Source organism: Erythrolamprus reginae, chromosome 2 (assembly GCF_031021105.1).
Source record: "Erythrolamprus reginae isolate rEryReg1 chromosome 2, rEryReg1.hap1, whole genome shotgun sequence".
NCBI classification, from domain to species: Eukaryota; Metazoa; Chordata; class Lepidosauria; order Squamata; family Dipsadidae; genus Erythrolamprus; species Erythrolamprus reginae.
Genome location: NC_091951.1, coordinates 229,751,170 through 229,772,412, shown reverse-complemented (window position 1 = coordinate 229,772,412; position 21,243 = coordinate 229,751,170). Strand labels below are relative to the sequence as shown.

Sequence of the window (21,243 nt, the reverse complement as noted above, 5' to 3'; positions counted from 1 at the left end):
TGCAAAGAACATACTGACACCTGAATTCTGAAGCAATATAAATGCTGTGATCGAAACATTGGAAGATATATTGTTATGGACACAGTAGAATGTATCCCACAATTATATACATCTCTGTGTAATTTCCCACTGGGATTTGCAATACCTAAACAGTTAAAAGAAGACTGAATTGACTCTCTTGTTATCTGTTTTCCAACTGCTTTTCAAAAGTTAGGCATTCTAGGTAATTTGAAAATCACACATGGGGTAATGAGATGGCGCTGGTGATTTGAGTTAATAATTGATGCTTGTTCTTTTCTTTCCTTTATGAAAAAAAATCAGTGCACGTCTGCTACCACAAAAGATGACCTTTTACACAACTGTTGTTGGGTTGTTGAATGCCAGGAACTACAATTTTGGTGGAGAGTTTGTAGAAGCCATGATACGTCAGCTGAAAGAATGTTTGAAAATCAATCTGTACCATGAAGCTGTATGTTTAGTAAGTTGTTTTCATACTTCAGAGATTTTACTTGGTTTGGTTTTCAGTGTCTTGTGAAGATAAAAAATGTAATTCCGTGTGATCATTGGATACATCCATCCAAACCTTTTCACTGGCTTATTTCTGCTGACTTTGTCATAGGTGCTTTGCAATATGAGTGGTATACCAGGTTTTGTGATCTAGTTTTCATAGAAACATAGAAGATTGACGGCAGAAAGAGAACTCATGGTCCATCTAGTCTGCCCTTATACTATTTCCTGTATTTTATCTTACAATGGATATATGTTTATCCCAGGCATGTTTAAATTCAGTTACTGTGGATTTACCAACCACGTCTGCTGAAATTTGTTCCAAGGATCTACTACTCTTTCAGTAAAATAATATTTTCTCACGTTGCTTTTGATCTTTCCCCCAACTAACTTCAGATTGTGTCCCCTTGTTCTTGTGTTCACTTCTGGACCTTATTTAACCCTTTAACATATTTAAATGTTTCGATCATGTCCCCCCTTTTCCTTCTGTCGTCCAGACTATACAGATTGAGTTCATTAAGTCTTTCCTGATACATTTTATGCTTAATACCTTCCACCATTCTTGTAGCCCGTCTTTGGACCCGTTCAATTTTGTCAATATCTTTTTGTAGGTGAGGTCTCCAGAACTGAACACAGTATTCCAAATGTGGTCTCACCAGCGCTCTATATAAGGGGATCACAATCTCCCTCTTCCTGCTTGTTATACCTCTAGTTATGCAGCAAAGCATCCTACTTGCTTTTCCTACCGCCCGACCACACTGCTCACCCATTTTGAGACTGTCAGAAATCACTACCCCTAAATCCTTCTCTTCTGAAGTTTTTGCTAACACAGAACTGCCAATGCAATACTCAGATTGAGGATTCCTTTTCCCCAAGTGCATTATTTTACATTTGGAAACATTAAACTGCAGTTTCCATTGCTTTGACCATTTATCTAGTAAAGCTAAATCATTTACCATATTACAGACCCCTCCAGGAATATCAACCCTATTGCACACGTTAGAGTCATCGGCAAATAGGCAAACCATCCCTACCAAACCTTTCCCTATGTCACTCACAAACATATTAAAAAGAATAGGACCCAGAACAGACCCTTGTGGCACACCGCTTGTAACCTGTCTCTCCTCAGAATACTCGCCATTAACAATAACTCTCTGATGTCTACACTTCAGCCAGCTTGAAATCCACTGAACTATCCAGGGATTATGACAAAGCATATTGATTTAGGTTTACATATTGCTCCATAACATTTTACAGCACTCTGAGTGATTTAGAATCTAAGCATTATTTGCATATTGCAAATAATCTGGGTCCTCATTTTATCGGCCTCAGAAGGCTGGAAGGTGGTCAACCTTGAGGCCCATCAGGATCAAACTCCAGGTTGATGGCAGGGTTTGCCTGAAGTCCGGCCTTTTAACTGCTGCGCCACCACAGCTTCTAATAAACAAGATTTAAGCTTATTTAGTTGTACCCTGTTTTCTATTTTCTACAGGTGCGCTTTCTTTGTGATCTTGTGAATTGTCACGTAATAGCTGTGCCCTCAATGGTAGCCATGTTTGAGAATTTCGTTAATGTGACGCAGGAGGAGGATGTACCTCAGGTAAACAACAATACATTTGCTTCATAGATAAATATTTTTTACCGTGATCGTTTTATTTTTGTGTGTGTTGTGTTTATAAATGTGATAAGCCTCTCCTCAACTAGTATTATAACAAAAGCCTAAACAGCTACAGTAGAACCCCGACTTACGAGACTAATTGGTTCCGGAAGGAGGCTCGTAAGTCGGAACGCTCGTATGACGAAACATTGTTTCCCATAGGAAACAATGTAAAGTCAATTAATCCGTGCAACAAAAAAAAAACCCGCTGCCACCTCAGGAGACAGCTGCGAAGCGGCGCGCGTGTTTTAAAACGTCGCAGCTGGCCTGGGGGGCTTGCCAGCACCCCCCCCCAAGCCCCCCAGGCCGGCTGCAACCTTTTAAAACACGCGGGATACGAGCGCCAAGGAGCTGTCTCCTGAAGCCAAACGCGGAAGTTAGCGTTCGGCTTCAGGAGACAGCTCCTTGGCGCTCGTATCCCGAATGTGAGCTCGGGAGGCGAACAAAAATGTCGCTCCCCTCCCAGCTCTTATCTCGAGTAGCTCGTAAGTAGAGCTGCTCGTATGTCGAGGTTCCACTGTATAAGGTTTAGCTACATGCCCTCTAGTACTCAGTCTCTTGTGGCCTTAAGATAGAACATAAGTACAATAAAAGAAACTGCTGTCTAAATAAGAGGTAAAGACCTGGCTTTTAGAAACATAGAAACATAGAAGTCTGACAGCAGAAAAAGACCTCATGATCCATCTAGTCTGCCCTTATACTATTTTCTTTATTTTATCTTAGGATGGATATGTGTTTATTCCAGGCATGTTTAAATTCAGTTACTGTGGATTTATCTACCACGTCTGCTGGAAGTTTGTTCCAAGGATCTACTACTCTTTCAGTAAAATAATATTTTCTCATGTTGCTTTTGATCTTTCCCCCAACTAACTTCAGATTGTGTCCCCTTGTTCTTGTGTTCACTTTCCTATTAAAAACACTTCCCTCCTGGACCTTATTTAACCCTTTAATATATTTAAATGTTTCTATCATGTCCCCCCTTTTCCTTCTGTCCTCCAGACTATACAGATTGAGTTCATTAAGTCTTTCCTGGTACGTTTTATGCTTAAGACCTTCCACCATTCTTGTAGCCCGTCTTTGGACCCGTTCAATTTTGTCAATATCTTTTTGTAGGTGAGGTCTCCAGAACTGAATACAGTATTCCAAATGTGGTCTCGCCAGCACTCTATATAAGGGGATCATAATTTCCCTCTTCCTGCTTGTTATACCTCTAGCTATGCAGCCAAGCATTCTACTTGCTTTTCCTAACCGTACTGTTCACCCATTTTGAGACTGTCAGAAATCACTACCCCTAAATCCTTTTCTTCTGAAGTATTTGCTAACACAGAACTGCCAATACAATACTCAGATTGAGGATTCCTTTTCCCCAAGTGCATTATTTTACATTTGGAAACATTAAACTGCAGTTTCCATTGCTTTGACCATTTATCTAGTAAAGCTAAATCATTTACCATATTACAGACGCCTCCAGGAATATAAACCCTATTGCACACTTTAGAGTCATCGGCAAATAGGCAAACCTTCCCTACCAAACCTTCCCCTATGTCACTCACAAACATATTAAAAAGAATAGGACCCAGAACAGACCCTTGTGGCACACCGCTTGTAACCTGACTGCTCAGAATACTTGCATTTTCCAGCAGGCCTGGGGCTGTTGACTTGATGGTGGTAACCATCGAGATCCAGCCATAAATGGTATGCATGGGTTTAACTGTTGTATTTAAATTGTTTTTAAACTGGTTTTAGAAGTTTTAGTATTACAGTAATACCTCGTCTTACAAACTTAATTGGTTCCGGAAGTAGGTTCGTAAGGCGAAAAGTTCATAAGACGAAACATTGTTTCCCATTGTTTTCTTTGTGACGTCAAGCCCATGGAATTCCCTATTGGGATTCCCCACCTCCTTTCCAGCCTCCAGATCTGCCGAAAACGCTGCCGCTGATCGCAAAAACGGTGCTCCGCCGAGCGGCGCTGCCCAGCTGTAACCTTCTGAAACAGCCGGGCCCTTCTTGGCGGCCTCCGGAACCTGAACCCGAACTTCCAGGTTTGGCGTTTGGGAGAACGCCGAGAAGCCCCCCGGCTGTTTTAAAAGGTGACAGCCGGGCGCCGGTGTCTAGCGGAGCGCCATTTTGCGATCTGCGGTGGGTTCGTAAGCCGAAAAAAGTTTGTAAGAAGAGGCAAAAAATTTCCGAACCCCGGGTTCATATCACGAGGGGTTCGTATCATGAGGGGTTCGTATCACGAGGTACCACTGTATTTGGATGTTTTATATTTTTGGTTGTGAGCTGACTAGAGTGCCTATCTTCGGGACCGTCTCCTGCCGCACGAATCCCAGCGACCGGTTAGGTCCCACAGAGTTGGCCTTCTCCGGGTCCCGTCGACTAAACAATGTCGTCTGGCGGGACCCAGGGGAAGAGCCTTCTCTGTGGGGGGGCCCGACCCTCTGGAACCAGCTCCCCCCTGAGATTAGGATTGCCCCCACCCTCCCTGCCTTTCATAAACTCCTTGAGACCCACCTCTGCCGTCAGGCATGGGGGAACTAAAACACCTCCCCCTTGCCCATGTTGTTTTGTTGATTGATTGACTGTGTGCCTGTTTTTATATATACTGTTTTTATGAGATTACTAATTTTAAATTGTAATTAGATTGGTGGGCATTGGATTTAGTATTATGTACTGTGCTGTTTTTTATTATTGTTGTGAGCCGCCCCGAGTTTGCGGAGAGGGGCGGCATATAAATCCAATAAATCTAATCTAATCTAAAGAGTTGGGCAGCATAAAAATTGAATATGTAAGTAAGTAAATAAATAAATAAATAAATTTCTAAAACTTAGATTTGTAGAAAACCTTTTAGTCATGCCAATTGCTGTTTGTTAAAGAGGAAACATGGAATTCCAGCAGATATCCAAGAGATATGAGTAATTACTACTCATACAAAAACAGATACATTAAAGTTCAATTAGTGTTTACTTTAGAAATAGCACAGTCAAGTTAAACAATCCAGTCATTCGCATTCAAATCAGTCAATATCTCTCAATAAAATAATATTACAAGTCTGTCTTTGTCTTACATATCAGACATACATTACAGATTATAAATACATCAAACTAACACAGAGCTTACTACATCAGTCACAATGAATCAGCAGAAAGAACAGAGAGCAGAGAGAGAAAATCATGCTTTCTGGAGCCCTCTTATGGCAATTTGCAACACTACCTCTTAAAGCTATAGTACTTCAATACATACAAGCATTCATTGTTAGCTTGTTTATATATTGCAAATCCAATTTGTACATAATACTAACACTGTTGATGACTTATAGAAGTTTACCAGGGCCTGGTGATTTCATTTACACCAGAGAGTAAATATACATCTATATACAGTGATACCTCTACCTAAGAACGCCTCTACTTACAAACTTTTCTAGATAAGAACCGGGTGTTCCAAGATTTTTTTGCCTCTTCTCAAGAACCATTTTCCACTTACAAACCCGAGCCTCCGAAACTGTAACCGGAAAAGGCAGGGAGAAGCCTCCGTGGGGCCTCTCTAGGAATCTCCTGGGAGGAAGCAGGGCCAGAAAAGCGGGGAGAAGCCTCCATGGGGCCTCTCTAGGAAGGAAACAGGGCCTCCACCCTCCCTTTGATTTCCCCAATCACACGCATTATTTGCTTTTACATTGATTCCTATGGGAAAAATTGCTTCTTCTTACAAACTTTTCTACTTAAGAACCTGGTCACAGAACGAATTAAGTTCCTAAGTAGAGGTACCACTGTATATAAAAAAGAAAACCACTCACACAATAATAATGAAATCTCCAGAACCATAAAGCCTACAAACTTGAAATTTGCCGTGTATGTTCCTCTTGGATTCCAGGTGCTCACTAAGAAAATATTTTTTTTCAAAATGACTATGAGAGCATGAATATTTCTTATTAAAAGGATCTGATGCTTTCCCCCCCCTCCCAATCTGAAAAGAAATCTGATCCAAATGCAAAACACAAGCAGGGGAGTTTCAGTTTCGCTTTTGTTTTCACGGCAGCAATCAGCTTTACTATAGAGCAGTTGAGCTAAGCCACGCACTCCTTCCTGTCTCCTTCTTGCTCACACAGCAAATACCCAAATACACACATTAACAGGACCCTAGCCAGATGAATAGCAATGGGTGCTGTTAGGCAGAGACAGATTTCAGCCTCCCATCCAGACCCTCACAGCCTCCAGGCACTGGCACATCACGTCTACTGCTTCACTGAACTGACAGGGGATAGAGATAAACAATTGGGTATCATCAGTATATTGCTGGTACCTCACTTTGCGTTGTCGGATGATCTCACTCAGCGGTTTCCTGTAAATGTTAAATAGGGGAGAGAGAACTGATCCCTGAAGGACCCCACAAATGAGGGACCCCACAAATGAGGGATCTAGGGGTCGATCTCTGTCCTCCTGCCAGCACCGATTGTGACTGGCCAGAGAGATAGGAGGAGAACCAGCGTAGCACGGTGCCTCCCACTCCCAGCCCCCTCAGTCATCCAAAATGTTGGCTTTTTTGTCATATATTTTTTCATTGGTTAGTATGTACTCTCCTGTTCACCTTTGTTTTGAAAGTATCAAAGTCAACCATTGATGTGCCCCTATGAACCTGGCTGGGCCCTTGAAAGTTTCCACTTGAAGGATCATAACGTAGAGTTAGAGTTGCAGGAATCCTTCCTGCGAGACTCAAGTGTTTGACTGGTTTAGCTTTTATGGCAAGAACCAAAGATATTTTCTGAATGCTATTCTCCATATTTTTATTTCATAGGTTCGATGTGACTGGTACGTGTATGCGTTTCTGTCCTCTTTACCTTGGGTGGGGAAGGAGCTCTATGAGAAAAAGGATACTGAGATGGAGCAGATCTTGTCTACTGTTGAAAACTATCTGAAGTAAGGAAATGAGAGGAAAATGATGCTTTGCATCATTATATCATAATAGCACATGGACTTGTAGACTTCATAAATTTGCAGAAAAGCAACCCATTGACTGTTAAATGTAGAGGTAATAAATAACTTCAGACTTTTAGGCTTAACCCAAGTTAATTTTGTTCCTTTTTTCAATCATAACCACATGACTTTACAGCAGTGAAAGACTTCACAACATTCTTAGTATGGATAGAGATGCTGCAGAAGAAGAATACAGTGATCCCTCGATGTTCGCGGGTTCAAACTTCGCGAAACAGCTATACCACGGTTTTTCAAAAAATATTAATTAAAAAATACTCCACGGGTTTTTTTCTATACCACGGTTTTTCCCACCCGATGACGTCATAAGTCATCACCAAGAGTCACTTCTCTCTCTCTTTCTCTCTCTTTCCTGTCATTCTCTGCTTCAATCATTTTCTCATTTCTCTTTTATCTCCCCTTTTTTCTATCATTTCTCTCTCTACCTTCCACTCCCCCCCCCTCTTGCTCTCTCTCTCTTTCTCCCTCTCTCTCTCCCTCTCTCCTTTCTATCTCGCTTTGTCTGTTGCTCTCTCTCTGTGAGAACGCCTGCCCCGCCTCTCCTACAGCCCTCTCGCTGAAAGCTGGGACAAAAGCGCTCTCAGCTAAGGGACTGCGAGAGGGGCGGGGCGGGCATTCTCAGAGCGGCTAGCGGCCGAATGAGGAGGACAAGAATCCGTAGCCACCAGCGCTGCTGCAGGAGGACCCGTGCCCCAAGAAAGCCGGTGAGAGGGGCGGATCGGGCGGGCGGGGGGTAGTGGCGAGGGGGCCGGAGGCGCTGGGGGGGCAGGGGGGGCCGACATTCAAATCAATCTTTGCTGGCCTCGACACTTTCGTCGCTCCCCGCCCCCAACTTCAAGCCCGGCTCCTTGCATGGCCTTGGAAAAGGGTGTGTGGGAGTAGTTTTTGGCTGTCCATAGCCAAAAATGGTGTTTTTACTTCCGCATCTCTACTTCGCAGAAATTCGACTTTCGCAGGCAGTCTGGGAACGCAACCCCCGCGAAAATCGAGGGATCACTGTAATGGTAATTTGGTTGAAAGACACATGCTCACAATTGTTTTCCAGTGACTCTGAAGTCAGGATTCAAATAAATGAGTGGGAATTCCCGGAAAGCAGCGGGCAAGTTTGCTGCTTAAAAAGGGATCTGAAATGATCATAGGGCAGATGAGAGTCTTGAGCTATATGATTCTAGAAACATATATACATGGCAGCTCAGTCAACTCTCTTCAAAATCTATAGTAGTTAAGAATCAGGTGATTGAAAGCACATACATTTACAGCCAAATGTTTATTTTTCCCAATGCTTCCTGCCAATTCCTGCCTAGTTTGAGTAAACTGCTGTTTCTTTCCAAGTCTTTCTGAGTTGAAGTGCAAACCAGTTATCAGTAACCTTAAAAGGTTTATGTTCTTTCCTGGCAGACGTCGTCAGAAAACTCATGTGCCCATGCTGAAAGTTTGGTCCGTGGATAAACCACATCCCCAAGAAGAGGTGAATATGATTAGGGCTTTGAATTCCTATACTCACCTCCATCTGAAAAAACATTAGGGCAAATGCATAATGCCAGTTTTGCCTGCATGAGGTTGACCCTATTCTAAAGGGAAAGTCTTCCCAATGGCTTCCCATACCTTTTAAAAGTTCTGGATCCCACTGCCCACCCCCAAAATGGTTCCTAAGAAAACTGGGTAGAGTGATTTCCTATAGCACGGTTTGGGAACATCCTTGAAATTCCGAATATGAAAATGTCTGATAGATGCCTGTTGCCTTCCAGTACTTAGATTGCCTTTGGGCTCAGATTCAGAAAATGAAGAAGGACCACTGGCAAGAGAGGCACATCTCGAGGCCATACCTGGCGTTCGACAGCGTGCTTTGTGAAGCGCTGCAGCACAACCTGCCTCCTTTTACAGCCCCACCCCACACAGCAGATTCCGTTTACCCGATGCCAAGAGTCACTTTCCGGATGTTTGACTACACGGATGATCCTGAAGTAAGTCAGCGTTGTGGGGCAACATCCTTGCAGTCCGTTGCCTGTTGGGAAGTGAAATGTTTTCGTCTTTGGTGGGTTCCACATACTATGTCCTTTTGCCTTCTGACCTTTCGGTTTGGGTCTTTACTTGGTCTGAAAATAGTTAAGAATTGCTTCACAAAAAGATATTGACAAAATTGAAGGGGTCCAAAGACGGGCTACAAGAATGGTGGAAGGTCTTACGCATAAAACGTATCAGGAAAGACTTAATGAACTCAATCTGTACAGTCTGGAGGACAGAAGGAAAAGGGGGGACATGATCGAAACATTTAAATATGTTAAAGGGTTAAGTAAGGTTCAGGAGGGAAGTGTTTTTAATAGGAAAGTGAACACAAGAACACGGGGACACAATCTGAAGTTAGTTGGGGGAAAGATCAAAAGCAACGTGAGAAAATATTATTTCACTGAAAGAGTAGTAGATCCTTGGAACAAACTTCCAGCAGACGTGGTTGGTAAATCCACAGTAACTGAATTTAAACATGCCTGGGATAAACATATAGCCATTGTAAGATAAAATACAGGAAATAGTATAAGGGCAGACTAGATGGACCATGAGGTCTTTTTCTGCCGTCAGTCTTCTATGTTTCTATGTTTCACATTCTTTAGCAGGGCTGATGTGGTTCAGGGTTTGCTTTGTCAGTCTAATACAGACCTGGACAAGGGGCCGCCCATGGGCCACATCCGGCCTGCCCACTGTCTGTGACCGGTCCACCCTTTATCTGTGACCGGTTTCCTGGAGGAGGAAGCCATGGAGTGGGTGGGTGGGGGAGGAAACAAGCACCTCGAATGAACAGGACAAAAAAGCACCCTCCAACAAGGCTCTCTTAGAGCCCCACCGTCGCGGGACAAATCGGGGTCGCCCTTTTTAGTCCCGTTTTGCCGCAGGAAAGCAACAATCCCTCCTTCCTCACGGCTCTCTCTTCTCTGCGGTGCTGGACAAAAGGCAGCAGGTTGGGAGGGGGGGCAGTTGCTGAGGCTCAGGGCGGCAACAGCAGCAGCCCAACCACGGTGGGAACAGACTGGGCAGCTGAGACGGGTATGTGTGGAACAACAGTCCAGAGGATAGGATGCAAGGCGGAGGGCTGCTGGGGGAGGCGACGGCGGGCCAACGCAGAGGAGAGGAAGGCGGGCGGGCGGCTTCATGCCATATTGGGTGTTATTGTGCCATAAGCGAGTGTTATTGTGATAATGTGGGGGCGGGGCCAGCCATGATGGGAGGGGTGGGGGTGGGGCTGCTGGGGAGGGGCAGCGCTGGGGAGGAAGTGAAGGGAGGAGGGGGAGGAGAGTGGAGGGGCAAATAAATACAGAAGGAACAGGGGAGAGGTTTGCGCTCTTTGTGTGTTTGTGTGTCTGTATTGGGGGGGGGACTAATTTGGGAGAAAGAAAACAAGGAAGATGGTAGAACTGAGTTTAATTATATTAGTCCGGCCCTCTAAAACCATCCCAATTTCTCGTGCGGCCCCATGGCAAAATTAATTGCCCACCCCTGGTCTAATAGCTCCATCTGCCACTGTTTTGGGGGGAGCTCTATTTTTTTTCCCAGAGCAGAAGAAGCTGCTTCTAAAAGAAAACATTGCTGAAGCAGCTGAACTTTGTGTTGAACGTCAACATTCATGTTATAAACACTGAACATTAAATACCTACAAACCTTGTTGTATTAAAACTGTTGGAAAATGCTATGATGCCAGTGATGGAATCACATTATGCCTTTTTGGGACGAAGATGGAGATTTGGACTGTGCCAACAAATTAATCTCTGTTGCTTGTTTTGTCAGGGTCCAATTATGCCTGGGAGCCACTCTGTTGAAAGATTTGTGATAGAAGAAAATCTTCACTGCATCATCAGATCCTTTTGGAAAGAGAGAAAGACATGGTAGGGATATTTCAATTTCTATGTCAATCTGTCCTATGCGGGACTGATGCTGCATGGTAACAGTGCCTTGGACAACTACTTCCAAGACTTGCTCTCAGCAGAGAAAGAGGTTGTTTGGAGGAGTGGATCCTGGGATATAAAAAAAACACGTTTTTTGTACCTTCTGCTTGCCCTTTTAATTGTAAATCACCTGCCTTCTTTTTTCTGTAGTGCTGAAGAGTTACTGAGCTATCCAGGAAACCACAAGATCCCTCTGAATTACCACATTGTTGAGGTAAACGCTGTGTTTATCATGTCATTTTTACTTTTTTAATGCTAGGGATCTTCCTTTCTGCTAATACCGTAGTTCTTCATATCAGAATGGAGCTTGAAACGGCCTCATTTTGAATTTGAACCATTTTTGGCCCACAATTATGGGTCCTCGGAGAGGGGCTGTATAAAAGTCCAATCAATCAATCAAAATGAAATAAAATGAAATAAAATCTTATTTGGTAAAGATTTACCAATGGAAAGAGACATGATTAAAAAAATACTCGATTGTGCAGAATATGACACACTAACACAAAAACTTAAAAACAATAAACAAATACAAGATGGAAAAACTTTTACAAATGGGTCAATAACCGAAAAAAAGAATAGCTGTACATAATGTCAAAATAAAAAGTAAAAGAAAATATAAAAATAATCCAAATATAGATGAACAAAAACTTTACTTATTTGCCGATAAATTCTTTTTACTTGTATTGTTATTATTATTTCTATATATGTATAATTACGCTGATATGAACGACCGTGAATCTACAATGAGATAAGCTGTAAAAGAAACAGCAGGGGAGGGGGGAGGGGAGTGGATTTATGTTGCACTGTCATACAACAGACATCTTACAATTGTACTTACAAACTGACAATACAATGATCTGTTTCTGTGTTTTTGATATGTATATAATCTAATAAAAAATTATTTTTTAAAAAATGAAATAAAATAAATTGGCATGGGGCATTTTAACACTGGAATTTCCTGACAATGAAATATTCTGTGCACCTCTGCTTTTGCAAATACAGTGTTCCCTCGATTTTCGCGAGTTCGAACTTCGCGAAACGGCTATACCACGGTTTTACAAAAATATTAATTAAAAAATACTTTGCTGTTTTTTTCCCTTTACCACGGTTTTTCCCGCCTGATGACGTCATACATCATCGCCAAACTTTTGTCCGCCTTTAATAAATTTTTTTTTAATAAACTTAAATAAATAAACATGGTGAGTAATAATCTAAATGGTTGCTAAGGGAATGAGAAATTGCAGTTTAGGGGTTTAAAGTGTTAAGGGAAGGCTTGTGATAATTTTCATAGCCAAAAATAGTGTATTTACTTCTGCATCTCTACTTCGCGGAAATTTGACTTTCGCGGGCGGTCTCGGAATGCATCCCCCGCGAAAATCGAGGGCACACTGTATGCTTCATATTGCTTTCATGTTTTTCTCAGGTGATCTTTGCTGAGTTGTTTCAGCTTCCTGTTCCTCCTCACTTGGAAATCATGTACACAACGCTTTTTATCGAACTCTGTAAACTTCAGCCTGGATCTTTACCTCAAGTTGTATCCTTCCCCCACCCCCCACCCCCAAAGTCTCTCGTAGCAATTGATACCTTTTGATAACAAAAGGAATGATCTGTTTTCAAACGTATTGCAATTAAGCACTATAACATAAACAATTTAAGCCTTAATTGAAAAATGACAGCTTGCACAAGGTACGGAAATGCTGTACATGCGCCTAGATACAATGAATACTATCTGCCTAGATCGGTGAGTAAAGACATTCTCGTCTAAATTTTCCGAGGACTCAGTGACTTGAGATGCTTCCACACAACAGAATCTATACCGTTGTAAATAGTCCTGTTTTTACAAGCCTTCCTATTTTAGTAGAGGGATAAATGATTTCTTCGGTTAGACCTTTCTGGATCTTTCTTACACGGCATTCATAATCAACCAGTGAGTGCTGACTGCAATGTTAGATTGTTGATTTAAAAAATAAAAAAGGATTTTCATATTAAAATCTAGAAGAGAGCTACTCAATTACAGGTAGTCCTCGACTTATGGCCAGGCCTGAGGCCAGAATGTTGTTAAATGAGAAACGTGTTGAGTGAGCTTTTCCTCATTTTACAACATTTCTTGCCCCTGTTGTTAAGTGAATCATTGCAATTGATAAGCTGGTAAACCATTTGTTAAATGACTCTGGTTTCCCCATTGACTTTGCTTGGTCGCCAAAGTAGATCACATGACGTCAGGATGTTGCCATGGTCATGCATATGAACCAGTTGGCAAGAGCCGAGATGGCGCAGTGGGTAGAGTGCAGTACTGCAGGCCACTAAAGCTGACTGTAGATCTGCAGTTCAGCGGTTCAGATCTCATCACCGGCTCAAGGTTGACTCAGCCTTCCATCCTTCCAAGGTGGGTAAAATGAGGACCCGGATTGTGGGGGCAATAGGCTGACTCTGTTAAAAAGTGCTATTGCTAACAGGTTGTAAGCCGCCCTGAATCTAAGGAGAAGGGTGGCATAAAAATCAAATGAATGAATGAATGAATAAAAAATAAAATAAAATAAAAAGTCTGAATTTTGACTATATGATCATGGGGATGCTATGAAATTTCGTAACTGAAAAACGATTTTTTCAGTGCCATTGAACAGTCACTAAAAGAACTGTTGTAAGTTGAGGATTACATTAATTGGGGATGGGAATTCTTTAAAAAATGTTTCAAAAAATTGTACTTTTAAATATTCTGAGTCTCAGTTCAGCAATCCTTTAATCAGCCACACCACTGTTAGATCCCAAGTTTTTTTCAGCACCTACTGTATGTCAAAGCATGCAGTTACCTCTGGAATGGCTCTTTAAAAGATTGAATTACAACAGAATAATTGCATGTTTTCTGTCCTCCAGTTTTAAAGAGTTTATAACTCCGCTATATTAAATAGAATAGAGAATAGAATAGAATTCTTTATTGGCCAAGTGTGAATTGGACACACAAGAAATTTGTCTTTGGTGCATATGCTCTCAGTGTACATAAAAGAAAAGATACAGTACATTTGTCCAGAATCATGAGGTACAACACTTAATGATAGTCATATGGTACAAATAAGCATACAGGAAACAATCAATGCTAATATAAATCATAAGGATACAAGCAACAAGTTACAGTCATACAGTCATAAATGGGAGGAGATGGGGGATAGGAATAATGAGAAGACTAATCGTAATAGTAATGCAGCCTTAGTGAATAGTTTGACCGTGGTGAGGGAATTATTTGTTTAGCAGACTGATGGCATTCGGGAAAAACTGTTGTTGTGCCTAGTTGTCTTGGTGTGCAGTGCTCTATAGCGACATTTTGAGAGTAGGAGTTGAAACAATTTATGTTCAGAATGTGAGGAGTCAGTAAATATTTTCACAGCCCTCTTGTGCAGTATGCAGTATATAGGTCCTCAATGGAAGGCAGGTTGGCAGCTGTTGGGGTTTTTTTTGTATGTTTCTGTCCATTTTTATATAACGTCAATTGTAGCAGTGCAAAATTATAGGTGTTTTTAATACAAAAAATTTACAGATTTTTTTCCCCCTCCCATCAAGGTTCATTAATTGGTTTTCCCACCATCTTAGTAATTTTGAGTTCCGTTGGAGCTGGGAAGATTGGTAAGTATTTGATTCTCTGTACAAGCAGTCCTCGAATTGCAAGCACAATTCAGCCCCCAATTTCTCTTGCTACGTGAGGCAGTTGTTGAGTTTCGCCTCATTTTACAACCTTGCCACAGTTGTTAAGGGAATCACTGCAGTTGTTAAATTCACACAATTGTTAAGGGATGTCAGTGATGGCGAACCTATGGCACGTGTGCCGGAAGTGGCATGCAGAGCTATCTCTCTGAGCACGCCAGCCGTCACCTGTTGCTCTTCCGGGTGAACATGCAGAATGCAGCTGCGAGAGCAATCATGGGCTTTCTCAGATACGCCCATGTCACACCAACACTCCGCAGTCTGCATTGGTTGCCAATCAGTTTCCGGTGACAATTCAAAGTGTTGGTTATGACCTATAAAGCCCTTCATGGCATCGGACCAGAATATCTCCGGGACCGCCTTCTGCCGCACGAATCCCAGCAACCAGTTAGGTCCCAGAGAGTGGATCTTCTCCGGGTCCCGTCGACTAAACAATGTCATCTGGCGGGGCCCAGGGGAAGAGCCTTCTCTGTGGCGGCCCCGACCCTCTGGAACCAACTCCCTCCAGAGATCAGGACTGCCCCCACCCTCCTTGCCTTTCACAAACTCCTAAAAACGACCTCTGCCGTCAGGCATGGGGGAATTGATTCCCCCAGGCTGTTTCATTTTATGTATAGTTTGTTTGGGATGCATGACTGTTTTTTTATAATAAGGGTTTTAAACTGTTTTTTTTAACCATTAGATTTATACTATGTATTGTTGTAAGCCACTCCGAGTCTCCGGAGAGGGCAGCATACAAATCTAATAAATAAATGAATAAACAAACATGCACACCGCCCATGTGGTCTACACTAGTGTTTCCCAACCTTGGCCACTTGAAGATATTTGGACTTCAACTCCCAGAATTCCCCAGCCAGAATTCTGGGAGTTGAAGTCCAAATATCTTCAAGTTGCCAAGGTTGGGAAACACTGGTCTACACGCATGCAGGAGCACTGGAAACTGGAAGAGCAGCTCCCTTGCGTGAATGCACATGCTGAGAAACAGCTTGCGTGGGTTTCAGTTAGCTTGTGTAACAGGCTTTGGCTATGCTCTCCAGGGCCCTCAGCAATTTGACTCCTATTGTTGTAGAACAAGGCAAGTCTCTCTGCGGGTGGTCACTGAGCTCATCGGGAAGGTCCTGCTACATGTATCGAGGGCCGTAGAGTGCCACCTGACAACTGTTCATGGGCGGCCTTCAGTATTGCTGCCCATCCTCCCGAGTCTCCTATTTTAGGCATATGTTGGAAATTTGCTTCTTAACCCAGGCTTGTCCTGTATAAATCCTGACATACAGTGGTCAGGTCTGCAGCTGGATAAATGACTAGAGGAACTGAACAGAAAACTGACTAGATGAATGAGCAGAAAAAGAAATAGTCCGGCAGACGGAAAAAATAGTGGCATCAATAGTGGCATCGGACCAGAATACCTTCAAGACCGCCTTCTGCCGCAAGAATCCCAGCGACCGATTAGGTCCCACAGAGTCGGCCTTCTCCGGGTTCCGTGGACAAAACAATGTTGTTTGGCGGGACCCAGGGTGACAGCCTTCTCTGTGGTGGCCCCGGCCCTCTGGAACCAACTCCCCCCAGAGATTAGGACCGCCCCCACCCTCCTACTGAAAATCCACCTATGTCGCCAGGAATGGGGAAATTGATTCCCCCTCAGCTGTCTCGCTTTATCTATGGTATGTTGAGTTGTGTGATGGTTCTTAATAAGGGTTTATTAATTGTTCTGTTTTTAACATTGGATGTGTAGACTGTATTGTATTGTTTGCTGGAAGCCGCTCCGAGTCCTTGGAGAGGGGCAGCATACAAATCTAATAGTAATAATAATAATCATCATCATCATCCTCAAAAATTGTGAAAAAACTTGCAGAATATGACTCGTTTAAATAGGTTCATATGCCTTTTAAAAGCAATTATTGTGAATTATACATCAAACTCCAGTCAGACACCTTTTCTTAGTACCCTAGTATTGTGGAAATTGGTGCTATAAAAATTTGATGACCCATCTTGATGAATATGAAAGCTATTGTTTACGGCAGTGTTTCCCAACCTTGGCCACTTGAAGGTATTTGGACTTCAACTCCCAGAATTCCCCAGCCAGCGAATGCTGGCTGGGGAATTCTGGGAGTTGGAGTCCAGATATCTTCCAAGTAGCCAAGGTTGGGAAACACTGGTTTACGGTATTTTATTTGTGTGAGCACCATCTCTTTTTTATAGGTCAGATTGTCAAGATTTTTTCAAAGTAGTTATTGTGACTTGTAAGTCAAACCCCAATCCTCCATATCCTTAGTATATTAGACATTTTGCCCCTATAAAAATCTAGAAAACTATCTTATAAACATGAAAATATCTAGTTGCTGCATAGTCTTATAAGTCTTTCCTTTTCTGATTACTATTCTTTTTCCTTTTAATATGTAGGTCAGATTCTGTTTCTGAGGATCTTGAAAGAGCCAGACCTAGGTTTGTAAGGGAAGTCCTGGAAAAATGCATGAGGTGAGTGAGAGATATCAGAATTTGTATACATGAGCATGCGTCCACGCCTGGCCCATTGGGATGAGCAGGAACTGAAAAAGAATTTTTTAAAAAGAGTAAGCAAAAGAAATTAAAGACATGGAGGAATAAAAAGAAGAGAAAAGGTTTTTAAACCTATTTACACCAATACTCATTATGCTGCAAAGGCCACTCTCATTCTATCAGCTTGTTTTGTCTCACCCTGTTGCAGTCACTCAGTCTTTCTGTTCCTGTTGATACATTCACTTTTCTTTCCTATACTGTTTTGTCCAAACCCTCTCCACACATTTATTTTGCAATCACTGGTTTTGTGTTCATTCTATCTTGTAGTGTGTTCTGGTTTCTGGTAGAAATTTAGTAAGTACAAATAACTCTTATTAAATGCATCATTTCATGAATAAAGCAACTCCGTTTATTTCTCTCTCTCCTGTACTTCAATCACATTCCATACAGCACTCGGTCCGTTATCACTCTCTTAGCCGCATTTCTCACATTCCTTTTCCTGCTTCACTTAGACAAGATTTATTTTCCTAACTACATAACTTTGAAAAAACAGCAGCACTGACTAAATACAATAGAAAATACAGTGGTACCTCTAGATACGAGCTGCTCTACATGCGAGCATTTCCAGATACGAGCTAGGAAGGAAGAGACATTTCTGTTCAAGTTCCGAGCTCAAATTCGGGATACGAGCCGAGCGTCCACTAGGTGGCGCAAGAATCCTTGTTTTTGGTTATCTCGGAGGGGAAAACAAAGTCTAAAGCAATTTGTTCCAGATACGAGTTTGCTCAAGATACAAGCTCCCTTCTGGAACCAATTATGCTCGTATCTAGGGGTACTACTGTACAGTGGTACCTCATGATACAAACTTAATTGGTTCCAGGAGGAGGTTCGTAAGGTGAAAAGTTCGTAAGATGAAACAATGTTTCCCATAGGAATCAATGTAAAAGCAAATAATGCGTGCAAATCCTTCAGGAAAATCCCAAAGTTTAGAAGAGAGGCAAACAGAGGGCAGGGAGGAGCAGCTAAAGAGGGCGGGTGGAAGAAGCAAGGCTAGGCTAAAGGGTGAGTGGGAAGGAAGAAAGGCAAGGGGGCGCCCCTCCCTTTTCTTTCTTCAAATGACACCCTTTCAGTGCCTGTGCAAGCATGCTGTTCTCCTACTTTTTAAAATGCAAACTCTTTCCCCCTACAAGCCGCCCCTCCCTTTTCTTTCTTCAAAAAAGGAAAAAAAAGAGAAACCCCTTCATCCCAGCAGCAGCGGCTTGGGTTCGTAAGGTGAAAATAGTTTGTAAGAAGAGGCAAAAAAATCTTAAACACCGGGTTCGTATCTCGAAAAGTTCGTTAGAAGAGGCGTTCGTAAGATGAGGTACCACTGTACTTTGGCTTACTTTAGCGTGGTAAAAACACATCCATTATTCTTTTCGGCAACGTTGAAACTCCACCCTTCTTCTCCACTAGCCCCCTGACGTGCCAAATACATCACTACAATATTTAACCCATTCCTCTCCTTAATATCTTCTTCCAAACCTCTGCTCTCTATGTTTCTGGACCCTTCTGAATTTAGGGTTAACCCAGTGAGCATCTGATTCTCCCTCACTAGATCCTGAACTCATAGCCCCATCCTGTGGCTGGCCTCCCACCTGTTCTACTACCTGTAACCCCGGGCCCCCCACTACTTCATAAATACTATCTGAATCCGAGTCCTCAATATCTTCATCATCCTCCAACTGATCAGGAGTATGTACAACATAGTGTACAGTCTGTTCTTGTTTGGCGATGTCGACAATCAATTTCCACTGCATTAAACTTATTTTTATGCTTCTCCTGAACAGACCAAAGCCATTGAAACAGATTTTGATATTATCTGGCACGAATGTAGTCTAATTTTAAAAATGTGCATGTGTCATGATAACTTAAAAGAGTTGTGATTTTGGAGAACATGATGAACTAATTACAAAACAAAGGGATGTACTAAACACAGGAAACAATGTATGAAAAAACCTCAGAATAATTCCACCATAATTCATTGGCATGTAGGAAGGAAGGGAAAATTTACTCATTTTAAAAAAAAACCTACAATAGCTTATATCAGTGTTTTTCAATGTTGGCAACTTAGCTACCCATTCGCCAGCCAGCATAGAATTCCCAGAATTCCCACACCAGTATAACTTCCCATAGCTGACTGGGGAATTCTGGGGTTCAAGCAGCCAAGGTTCAGAACATTTGGCATATACTGTATCAATAAATCAATCAAACTTGTGGAGCTGGCTTCCTAACCTGCCTTAATTCAAAGAACTACAGCTTGAAAACTTCTTTCTCTTTGCAAAGAGCACAGAGTCCTATCTAGGATTCTAGTAATGGCATCCAACTCTCAGGGCACCCCATTGTCCACCGCTTTGTTAAAATATCATCAAGCAGATTTTCAATGAACTGAACTGCACAATACCACGATACAACTAACCTGAAATTTAGGACAAGAGTTGTCTCAGCCAGTCATAGCCCAGCAGCTAGCAGCTCAGATAATATTCATGCACTTTTGGGAATTTAAGAGAGATTTGGAGGGGACCAGGATTAATTCCTGACTTTCAAAAGTCTATGTGAGTTGTCACTAGTAGATTGATCGGTGGAATTTGAGTTTGCCAACAGAAGGGGCTTCCAAAATGCAGTAGCCATATTGAAGCCAATAACCCAATACTGAGCAATTACAAGAGTTATAAAGTCAACTTATAGCATAGGCCAATGATGGCAAACCTATGGCACGGATGCCACAGGTGGCACGTGGAGCCATATCGGCTGGCACGTGAGCCATTGCCCTTGCTCAGCTCCAACGTGCATGTGTGTGCCGGCCAGCTGATTTTTGCCTCACACAGAGGCTCTGGGAGGGCGCTTTTGGCTTCCAGAGAGCCTCCAGGGGAATGGGGGAGGTCGTTTTTATGCTCCCCCAGCTCCAGAAAAACCTTTGGAGACTGGGGAGGGTGAAACACAAGCCTACTGGGCCCACTAGAAGTTGGGAAATAGGCCATTTCCAGCCTCCAGAGGGCCTCTGGGAAGCAGGGGAAGCTGTTTTTGCCCTTCCCAGGCATTGGATTATAGATGTAGGCACTCACACATGCATGATAGCATGCGCCCACACTTTTTCGGCACCCGAGGAAAAAAAGGTTCGCCATCACTGACATAGGCTATATATAAAACCCTTGTTCTTCTGAAGAACTTTTTATGAATGTTGTTCAGGTTCAGCGAACAGATATTGGCTTTGGACTACAGTGTTCCCTCGCTTTTCGTGGGGGATGCGTTCCGAGACCGCCCCTGAAAGTCGAATTTCCACGAAGTAGAGATGTGGAAGTAAATACACTATTTTTGGCTATGAACAGTATCACAAGCCTTCCCTTAACACTTTAAACCTCTAAATTGCAATTTCCCATTCCCTTAGCAACCATTCAGATTATTACTCACCATGTTTATTTATTAAAGTTTATTAAAAAGAATATTTATTAAAGGCAGATGAAAGTTTGGCAATGACATATGACGTCATTGGGTGGGAAAAACCATGGTATAGGGAAAAAACCCGCAAAGTATTTTTTAATTAATATTTTTGAAAAACCGTGGTATAGACTTTCCGCAAAGTTCGAACCCACGAAAATCGAGGGAACACTGTACTTTGCGTGTATCTTTTACTGAATGCCATGTCAAGAATAGAATAGAATAGAATTTTATTGGCCAAGTGTGATTGGACACACAAGGAATTTGTCTTGGTGCATATGCTCTCAACGTACATAAAATAAAATATACATTTGTCAAGAATCATGTGGTACAACACTTAATGATTGTCATAGGGGTCAAATAAGCAATGAAGAAGCAATATTAATAAAAATCTTAGGATATACGCAACAAGTTATAGTCATACAGTCAACATGGGAGGAAATGGGTGATAGGAATGATGAGAAAAACTAGTAGAATAGAAGTGCAG

The 21,243-nt window shown here is 42.3% G+C and overlaps 1 protein-coding gene across 3 annotated transcripts in view; it reads left to right on the top strand.

Moving 5' to 3' along the window:
• LOC139162163 (nuclear cap-binding protein subunit 1-like) overlaps positions 1 to 21,243 on the top strand; it is a 39,670-nt gene that overhangs the window by 5,140 nt on the left and 13,287 nt on the right. For 2 of the 3 annotated variants that reach the window (XM_070742220.1, XM_070742221.1), the window contains exons 4-14: positions 322 to 478; positions 2,000 to 2,107; positions 6,956 to 7,077; positions 8,551 to 8,620; positions 8,901 to 9,116; positions 10,930 to 11,027; positions 11,238 to 11,301; positions 12,511 to 12,621; positions 12,764 to 12,828; positions 14,643 to 14,705; positions 17,184 to 17,258. In XM_070742220.1, coding sequence (XP_070598321.1) covers positions 322 to 478; positions 2,000 to 2,107; positions 6,956 to 7,077; positions 8,551 to 8,620; positions 8,901 to 9,116; positions 10,930 to 11,027; positions 11,238 to 11,301; positions 12,511 to 12,621; positions 12,764 to 12,828; positions 14,643 to 14,705; positions 17,184 to 17,258 — 1,149 coding nt within the window. Of the gene's footprint in view, positions 1 to 321; positions 479 to 1,999; positions 2,108 to 6,955; positions 7,078 to 8,106; positions 8,157 to 8,550; positions 8,621 to 8,900; positions 9,117 to 10,929; positions 11,028 to 11,237; positions 11,302 to 12,510; positions 12,622 to 12,763; positions 12,829 to 14,642; positions 14,706 to 17,183; positions 17,259 to 21,243 lie in introns of those variants that run through there. The other variant, XM_070742222.1, reaches the window with a different exon arrangement.